This window comes from Athene cunicularia, assembly GCF_003259725.1.
Source record: "Athene cunicularia isolate RWA chromosome 21 unlocalized genomic scaffold, athCun1 chr21_part1, whole genome shotgun sequence".
NCBI lineage: Eukaryota > Metazoa > Chordata > Aves > Strigiformes > Strigidae > Athene > Athene cunicularia.
This window is the reverse complement of record NW_020799127.1, coordinates 4,061,211-4,070,706: the sequence shown is the minus strand read 5'-3', so window position 1 is coordinate 4,070,706 and position 9,496 is coordinate 4,061,211. Positions and strand designations below refer to the sequence as shown.

The following is a 9,496-nucleotide window of genomic DNA, read 5'->3' as shown; positions in this document are numbered from 1 at the left end:
TGCTGTGATTTTTAGCTGCGGCCTGCCCGCGGTCGCTGATGTTGCGTCCCTGTGCAGCGCCCTGGTGATTTGTGTGCGAGCCCGTGTGTCGCTCTGCGGAGAACTGACCTGTTGGTGCCTTGGGTCTTGCAGAGGCTGAAGGCTGCGGTTCACTACACGGTTGGCTGCCTCTGCCAGGAAGTTGCAGAAGACCAAGACGTGCAATTCAGCAAACAAACCATTGCGGCTATTTCAGAAATCACCTTCAGGCAGTGCGGTACAGAAGTTTACATATTATCTACTCGTTGCAAGAGAAATTGCTGGAGAAACGATGCTTAAAAAAAAAAATAGTACCGGAAGTATGAGAAATAGTGATTCTACTTTTCAGACTTGGAAAAAGCGTTTAAATGTGTGTGGAAATGTTGTGCGGGCCATCTGCCTGTGCAACAGTGGCATGTAACAATTTATGGTTGCTTCTCATGACTAACTTAGAAAGATGTAACCGCAAATTATCCAACAGCTAGAACTGTATTACGTAGATATTCCTACTCAGCATTTTAAAATATGTGGTGTCTTCTGTGTTTTCCCCAGAGAACTTTGCAAAAGACCTTGAAATGTTTGCAAGGTAGGTACTGGAACACTTGATTTTTACCAACACTTTCTTTGTGTCCAGCTCCAGTAACTAGATAATCCTTAAATTATGTGTTGTAATTCAAGTTTAAAGGGTTCTGTTGGCTGATTAAGTAGTGGTTGTGAAGATAGGAAATAGATACTGCCCTGTAGTTCTTCCTGATCTTGGAAGTTCATGCAGTACAAGTGATTGTTTAGATTAATGAGTCAAATGAGTCGGTACATAGCAGTGGTGGATGGTTTGGGAGTGACAGATGTTTACTAGCATGCCTGTGTTTAATCTGGTTTCTCCCAGGAGGTCAGGGAATGTTTTAAGAAGTCAAAACTTAACACTGATCAACTGGTAAGTAAGAGGGAGTGCTGCTTGAAGTTCTGGTTGCTAAATTCTGTTGTTTTTACACAAAAACTGTGGGAATTGAGATGTACGTGTACAAACTTGTAAAACGGGGGTTTGTGAATTATAGTTGGAAAACTAAAACTGGTAAACCAACTATAGTTGGTTTACAGGGTCCCTATTGAGCCCTTTTAGTTAGTGTTCTGAATTAGATGCGGTATGGCCCCTTACAGCCCGTGTTGGCAAACACATTAAGGGGTATTTTTAAATTTTATGCAGGCATGCAAAACGAACCACAGTCACTACAGAAGATGTGAAGCTTTTGGCTAGAAGGAGCAGTTCTTTGGTGAGATTTACTGTATTTTCTGTCTCTCAGCATTCTTAAACCAATTGGTTAATTCCTACGAGCATTTGAATGAAGTCTATAGATGATTAAGCAAATTTGCTTAAGCAATTTCAGTGGTTTATATATGATGGATGGGCACAATCCAGTGATTTTTAAAAATTTTCATCTTATTTTGCTTCATGACACTGTGACAGTATTACTGTAGGAACAGAGATCTGATTGCAAATCAAGCAACAGTGTTCTGATTCCAACAGGGCTGCAGGGGTTCCAAGAACAGACACATGACAGCATTGTCAATCCTGGAAGTGAATCACTTGGTTTTTTCCCGATGTTGTGTTTCTTTGTTTTAGCCTAAGGTCAGGAATAACTTGAGTCCACCTTGTGGTGCCAAGTCTCCTAACATTAATGTAGGGATGATTCACATTCCTGTATTCTCTCATGTGCTGATCTTAAATTCACTAATCTGTTACGACATACCTGTAAATACTTCCATGAGGAATACTAACAATATTAATCTTAATTTTATGTGAGGGGATTTTTTTCCTTCCAGCTGTGATTTGAGATATGCAACATGAACCTGCCTGAGAACGCATAGTAAATGCTGGAGCTGAATTTTGTGTCCCTGTCATGTGCTGTTTGTCAGCTAGGTGCAGAGGAATCTTGCAGTGTTTCTGTACTCAGACTGTAGCTCCACAAACTACAACTCTGAGTAACTGCTAATGTTGCTGTCTTGGTTCTAGAGGTGGATGTAACATACATTTATAAATCCTAGTCTTGGCAGGGCATTTCAGTATCTGAGGAGATCCAGTTTAGACTGAGGACTTTGCAGGTGTTAAAACTCGTTGATGTTTTTCAGACTTTTGGTCTTTTTTGTAATAAAAATTTGCCATGTTAATTTCTCTTAAACTTTTCTCTCTAACTTCTCATGAATAAATGAAGTTCCTCAGTAGGTGACTGATTAGTTTATTTTCTCAGCTAAAGTATATCGCCCAGAAGAGTGAAGAGATCACATCAAGTAACATGGAGCAAAAGGAGAAGAAAAAGAAGTCCAGTGCAGTTAAGGGAGGGAGAACTGGCAAACAAGAAGCACCTGTGACTGAAAGTGAAGAGCCCAACATGGCATGATTTACCTTTCAAGTAATGTCTCTGGTCATTTTCTTTTATTATCCTAGAGGAACCAGAGCTAGCCTGTTAGAGATTCCTCTTGCAGATTAGCAACAGTAATGAATCTTTAGGTTTTTAGGTGAACATGATTAGTTGGATTTTTTTGTTTCAAAAGTGAAAGGTCCTTTAGAATTCAGTAAAACTTACAGCCAAAATGCCTTAATTGCTCAAAAAGGTATCTTACTGTTATTAAGAAAATCCTTTAAATAAAGTGTTTAAAGCACAACAGTCTCACTGACCATAATACCTCAGCATGTGCTGCTACTGGTTTCTCCAATAATTATTTTAATTCTTCCTTCCTTCAATTTTTGGTGTTTTTGCTTAAGTATTTTGAATATCTTTTAACAGCCATATCTCTTACTTGTTGTATTGACAATTAAAACATGTTTTGTGTCATTTTTCACCTGTGATCCTGGTGGTGTGCAAGCTATACTTTCAGTAAGTTTTATTGTATTAATGAGTTTGACTGGAGTAACATGGCTCCGGTCAGGAATGTCTCACCACTGTCCTCTGCTGGACTGACAGCGGCTTACTGAGTGCTGGGGGTGGAAAAGCAGAGCTAAAGATTTAAGGTATTAGGTAGATACAGCCCAGTGAAATGAGAAGGCTGCTTAAGCTACTGCGTGGGCAAACTTTATCAAGCAAGAATATTACTTGCCAAGGATAGTCTAAAATGTGCAACGAGAGAAGGACTTGAATCACTGTTTCTCTTGGTCAGCCCTTGGTTCATGAGACAAAGCTCTTCCTTGGAGCCGCTTGTTCCTTCCTGAAGGATACAGTTTAGGGCAATTCCACAAAACCAAATTTGAAATTACCAGGTTTTCGTTTTATTAATAATACCTTAAATACTACCCCAGGATGAAGAAGGTACCAGATGACAGAATATTTTTGATCACCCTTGAGAACTTCTGGGGGTAGCCTTGCTCCTGTTTAAAACCCTTCTCTTGATAGAAGAATGCACCTTCTGGACTAGAGTCACTCAGGGACACCTGGCACAGTGGAAAAAGACTAATGCTCTGGACTCCTTACATGTGCTTCCTTTTATTCTTGCTCTGTATTTGAGCTATTGAACAGTAGTGGATAGGGAAGAAACCCACATGCCTTGTGTAGGCTGGGACTATCCAATATTTATCAAATAATATCAAGTGCTACAGTGTAGAAAAAAATAGGAGATGGCATGAATCCTTCTCTCTGGCTCTATACAGGACATGGTACACAATGACACTTTACCCTCCCTTCCCCGTATCCCAGACTGTTCCACTTTCAGAGATGAGGGATCTTTTAGAAGAATTCTTCTACTGACTGACATAGACTGCATAGATAATAAACCAACAATTCTGTAATCAACAGGAAGTCTGTGTTGGCGTACCAGTGCTTACATTACTCTGTTTTAATATGACACTATACATTATATTCTCGAGGTTCATGAGGCTTTACCTCATGGTACCTGGGTCATCAACCCAATCCCACAGGAGAGGCAAGAAGTTTTTCTTTGTGCTTTATGGGAGAAATCATTAATGCAGTGTTGAAGAGCATTAATCAAGGATACTCATTCATGGCAAATCTACTGCTGAAGAAGGAATGTCTTACAAGCTAGGTTTGTCTACTTGAATGTATTAAAGAATCAAGGCTTTGATATTCTAAAATTTTTAACCCTGAAAAAGGTGTAATGGCAGCCACCCTAGGTTTTCACACATCTTTCTGACTGTTTTATGCTGTACCACTCCCTCTTGAACATCTATATAAAATCCATCCATGTGAATCATGGGCACGTCAGTCACCCTGTTCAAAACTTAAAAGCGTGTTAAATATTACAAGAATAAGATCAAGGAAATGCTAATTTTTGCATAGGTCTAGTTGATAATTTGAATTCTAGAACAACTGCAGCATTTAATAATATACAGACAACTAAAGGGCTCTGGCCTTGATAACAGAAAAGAGGAAAAAGCAGCAGTAAAAATCCTCCATCTGGTTTTTCCTTAAGGCCAGATTGGATGGACCATCACTGCCTTCCTACAAGAATGATCAGCTTGGTCTCTGTGACTCCATCTCAGTGTTTGCCTGGGAGTAGGCAAGTTAAACATTCCCAGTACACACAGGATTGAAGTAATGATGCTGTCTGCTGAGTAGATGTGGAAAAGCCACAGGCAAAATCCTTCTTTCCTCTTACACAGCATAAGTAGAACTTCCATAGCCAAGTTGAGCTTGAAAAAAGCAAAAGCATTGCAGCTTTGGGCAAGACTGAAAAACTGGTTTATAATGGAGAGAGAGAGTGATAATCACAAGCTGAGACACAAGCTGACAGAAAAAGCTTGCTGACAACTAGTCTGCTCAATGCATGCTCCTGCCGTCGGTAGCCAGCGTAACTAGCTTTGTGTGCAGCAGAGCATGCTTCAGAAATTCTGTTATGAACTGCTATATATGCTATTTCAGAAAAATAAAAGCATAAAAGGCTTGTAACTGTTTAAAGCAGCAGGAATCCTTTTTACCTGCCATGGCCTATAACGCTACAAGCCGAAAGTGTATATTGTAAGAAGCAATTACTTGCCCTGGCAAAACAGACTGACCAAAACGCTGACTGCAAGCTTCCCCACTAAGTCCAGTCATTTCTCCTAGCGCCAGCTTCATCTGAAGTGACCCTAAGTATTTTTACTCACTTGCTCAAAGGCACTAAACTGTTTAGAATATTTATTAGTTACAGTGGCAGTCTAACTTTGAGTGCGCCGTAATTCAGCTGGGATGTCTCTATTCAGTGGGTTCATCTGAATGTCTGTATTTGGCATCCTGTACCAGTCCAGGTTACATTAAATCAGGGGGTTTTGCATGATACTGGGAAATATTTGTACCTACTAAACTTTATCAGGAGGTTCAGTTCACTTTGCAGATGTTTTTCATAAGCATCTTCTGTTCTCACAACAGAAGAACGGATTGTGCCAGGTGAGAGTTCTGGTGCAGTGTCACCAATATGAACATTAATGTCTTCCTCTATCCTTAAGGTAATAGTGTACTCATCAGCACATTCTTTAATTGTCGCAGCTGGTGGGAATATCAAAACTAGTCCAACAGTAAGGTAAAAAGGTTTTAATGGTATTAGAAAAAAAAAACCTGTAACAAATTTAACACAAAAGCATCATGATACTACATTAATGATTAGGAGAGTAATACAGACAGGCCAAATAAAAGTCTTCTGACCCACAACCTTACAAGGCAAGTATTTCCACCTCTGCTGTGCATTACAAGTTAGTGCTTACACTGCACCCAAGCAGGAGTTCCTTACAGAAAAACCACCTAAGTTAAAGGACTTTGAATTTAACTGCTGAAATTAGCATGAGAATTCAAGTTCATAGACCCCAGGTTGGAGCTTAAAGCCAGACAGCTGCTGGCTAACCCCTCTGCCCTGTTCATGAACTGTGCTTCCCAGTGTCTTCCAGAGGTCATCCATCCTTTACATTGAAAATGGTGGGAAGACGAAGTAAGCAAACTGCCTTCGGCTTCAGAAGCCAGATCCATCATTATCAGATGGAAGCTTCTGGCTCCCAACCAGGTATTCAAAGCTGAACCCTTACATGCTGTGTTTAGCAATACCATTGTTCTAGTATTCTGCAAAAAGTCAAAATCCCTTTGGTTACACATGATTTGAATCATCACAGGAGTTTAAGCCTCAGGACAATGTCCAGATTTTAGTTGTCTATAGCCAGACCACAGTATGACCAGCAAACCATGGCTCCCAGGGTCTTTGTTTGTATTTATTCTAATGCAAAAAAAAAAAAAGCAAGCAGCACTACAAGTCTTATTTCTTGCGTTTTGAACTAAGCCAGTCTCCCCAGGGTAGTGTTTTCTTGCCCTTCGACGTGCTCCTTAGGGAATGCAAAGTCTGCACTTGTTGTAGACGCTTGGAGAGCTCCTGATCACAGGCTTGCTGCAGAGCTTCAGCTTTCTGCTTGTCCCACCTTAGAGCCGAGGCCAGGGCTTGTGTGTCTTCTTTCAAGACCAGCTGTAGCAAGACAGATTTCTAACCATCTTTTCTGCTGATGGTCCTCCACTGCTAACCCCTCTGCCCACATTAAGAACAGCAGTAATGCGACCCCTGTTTAATACTGGTAATTTGGTATTGAAGATGTTCCCAGCTTTCATCATCTATCCTATGGACTAGTGTATTTTCAATATTCTACCAACACTTAGAGCTTGAAGCTATATTCAGATGTTCAAAGGAACAGAAAACAGTTAGTTTCTACAGCAGGTAAAAAGCAAGAGGAGGAAATTCACAGCGTTAGAAAGAACATACCTCCTAAAGGTTGAAGTTTACCTAGACTTTCCAAGCTGTGGGTTTATTTACACTGTCTTCCAAAATAAGGAGATTTTTATTTTGATTTGGGATGGATAAAAAAAAAAATAAAATCTAGCTAGATGCATTTGCATACCAAAAAAAACCCCTTGCTGTTAAGACAGACAAAGCACTGGCTGACTGATTTGACAGAGATCAAAACCAAAATTATTCTGTGGCTTTTCAGAGGACAGACTAGAGTACTTTGCAACAGCAGTTGACACTACTCTGAGGAGCTCTAAGCAGGGGGTAGCGTTACCGAGGAAGAGAAACAGATTAAATCTCACCAGACTGAGATATACTGACACTAAAGCTTCCAGAAGCAAGAGCAGCTTCCCCTATAACGTCTCTCTCCAGAGGGAGAGAATTGCAGAATGTGGTTATGTCATTCTCACCCACCTCTAGATCTTGACTGTCCAAGCAGAGCTCTGGAGCAGGTTTCTCTTTCAGAGCAGCAAGGATCTGGTCACTGAGCGCTGTTTTGGCTGAAGTGCCTGTACTGCTGGTACCTGTGTCAACCACATCCATCTCCTTTCTTGGTACAGTCTCAGATTCTGAAAAGCAGCATAATCATTATAGCCTGTGACAAACACAGGACAGGAAAAATGGCCTGGACTGCTTTGGTGGTTTTGAGATTAATAAAACACGCATTCTATTTAGGTGCATCCTCTAACTTAAGAAATCTGTAATGTTAAGGATGACTACATGATTTAAGCTTTTCTCGCAGTATTCTACTTTCAGGCATTGTGAGAAATGTGACGCAGCAGTGAGAGGACTCCTGCTCTCTCCCAGTCACAGAATTTTTACACTACACCAGCTGTTAACCACAGTTAACAGCTGCTAAGCTGACTCACTCCAGTCCTTCACTCTGTCTTATTTATTGCACTCAACTACTTCAGGCATTTCTGAAAAGCTCCACCTCTAGTATCCTAATGCTCCCTACCTGCTACTTTGCTTAAGATACTGTCTTCATTTTTCAAGGCCTCTAGGTAGAGTTCCAGCAGCTGTCTTGACTGACGTTCTTCTTCCCGTCTGTCCAGCACCTGCTGCAGGGTATCCTGCAATACTTGGATTTTGGTTTGACTTTGGGCGAGTTCTTCTGCCAGGTCTGAACGTGGTACATCAATCAGCACCTTAAAACAACGAGAGTACTCTTGTTACACGGACTGCCCGAGTAACTCACTCCGTTACACCGAGCCCAGTACAAACAGCAAGCCTCTGCCTCCGCGAAACCCAGCATGTTTCACAAGGGTTCTTGTCACAGCAAGTCAGCCTAGTTATGAGAGGCTGTGGTGGCACTCCACCAGCCAGCATTCTTTACCAGAAGCCAAAAGGCATCCAGGAGGGGGTAGAATTGTGCATTTTTAACAGAAATCCTGACAACTGGCAATCAAAGTATCATTCTTATGAGTGTATGGGAATACACACAGGAAAGCTGGCAGCCTGGCGCTTGGGAAGCTGCACACTGCAGGACACGAAGAGGCAGTTCCCACACTGCCTCACCACATACACGGTTGACATGGCAGTCAGATACTCGTCAACCAGCTCTGGAAACCCATCAGCAGTTCTTCAGACCCCTCTGGAGCAGAGATTTGACACACTGCTCAGCCTTCCCTTTTGACATTAGACAGGTGCCTGGTTTTAAGGAAGGAGCCCACCTCAGTTGCCATTTGGCCAAATCTTGACTTTTTGCCCTCCCACTGCCAGAACTGGAAAGACACTGTGAGGGACACTCGGTGATTTAGAACATCTTCCTCAGATACTTGTGAGGGAAATTTGACTCTCCCACCACAACCAAACAACTGCAGCTGAATTAAACTTGAGATCTTGTTTACTTAATTCTGTTCTCTGCCATCTACTGCGATAAATGGATGATGGGCAGAGCCAAGGACAGGAAATAGAGATTTCCCCACTGTACCTGGAGGTCATCTTCAGACATCAAGATGATATTAGACAGGTCATCCTTCAGCTGCCTGGCCAGCTGCTTCCACTTCTCTGCAGCACTGTCCACTTCATCCACAGCCTCTGAGAGCCAGCCCTCTCCGCTGTCTGACACAAGAGCCACCAGTTTCACGGGTCATTCCTGATCCACCCCAGACAGCCTAATTCCACGAGGCGTATCCAAACGCCCCTCCCCTTCCATGCTCCCTCACCCTCGGAGTACCTAAGGTTTTGCTGGACCATTTCTCATTCTTTGCCAGTGCCACAAACTTGGTGTTAGACGGCAAACACAAAAAGTAGTCTTCATCATCCACGATGGTGCCATCTTCTGCCAGTACTATGGTGATGGGCTCCCTGGCCTTGTCAATAGCCAGAATGCCACGAGCTGCAGGACAGAAAAAAATGATGAAACAACAGAAGTGACACACGCACTGCCCTTGTATTCCACCCCTCACAAAAGACAAGCAACTCTCAGTAATTCAGGCTAGAGCCCCGGGCCTGTCTCCACACAGCTCTGTTTTAGCCCCTAGTCGTGAGTTCCCCCCCCCGCCCCGAAGTCAATATCGATCGATATTCCGATCAATCGGGACATACGCACGGAAGAAGGCGCGTTTCAGTGCCACTCCGGGCGCTTATCCACCGCCTCCCCCCCCAGCAACCGCCACCGGGGGGACGTGCTCTCCTCCCGCGGCACGGATCGGGCCCAGCGCCGCCGCCGCCCCGCACAGAGCGGGCAGGGCAGGGAGCCCCCCGCCTCCCGCGCCGCTCACCCTTGTCC

The 9,496-nt window shown here is 42.8% G+C and overlaps 2 protein-coding genes across 2 annotated transcripts in view; one reads left to right on the top strand and one right to left on the bottom strand.

The window, feature by feature from the left end:
• The window catches only part of LOC113487975 (centromere protein S-like), a 2,903-nt gene extending 224 nt beyond the window's left edge, over nucleotides 1–2,679 (top strand). Inside the window, exons 2-5 of the mRNA XM_026862937.1 lie at nucleotides 39–256; nucleotides 571–604; nucleotides 1,223–1,289; nucleotides 2,265–2,679. Coding sequence (XP_026718738.1) covers nucleotides 39–256; nucleotides 571–604; nucleotides 1,223–1,289; nucleotides 2,265–2,414 — 469 coding nt within the window. The 3' untranslated portion in view covers nucleotides 2,415–2,679. The remainder of the gene's footprint in view (nucleotides 1–38; nucleotides 257–570; nucleotides 605–1,222; nucleotides 1,290–2,264) is intronic.
• Nucleotides 2,680–5,519: 2,840 nt separating this feature from the next.
• The window catches only part of DFFA (DNA fragmentation factor subunit alpha), a 5,073-nt gene continuing 1,096 nt past the window's right edge, over nucleotides 5,520–9,496 (bottom strand). Inside the window, exons 2-7 of the mRNA XM_026862936.1 lie at nucleotides 9,355–9,483; nucleotides 8,942–9,103; nucleotides 8,696–8,826; nucleotides 7,721–7,910; nucleotides 7,177–7,331; nucleotides 5,520–6,447 (exon numbers count right to left, since the gene is read on the bottom strand). Of these exons, the coding sequence (XP_026718737.1) occupies nucleotides 6,244–6,447; nucleotides 7,177–7,331; nucleotides 7,721–7,910; nucleotides 8,696–8,826; nucleotides 8,942–9,103; nucleotides 9,355–9,483 (971 nt within the window). The 3' untranslated portion in view covers nucleotides 5,520–6,243. The remainder of the gene's footprint in view (nucleotides 6,448–7,176; nucleotides 7,332–7,720; nucleotides 7,911–8,695; nucleotides 8,827–8,941; nucleotides 9,104–9,354; nucleotides 9,484–9,496) is intronic.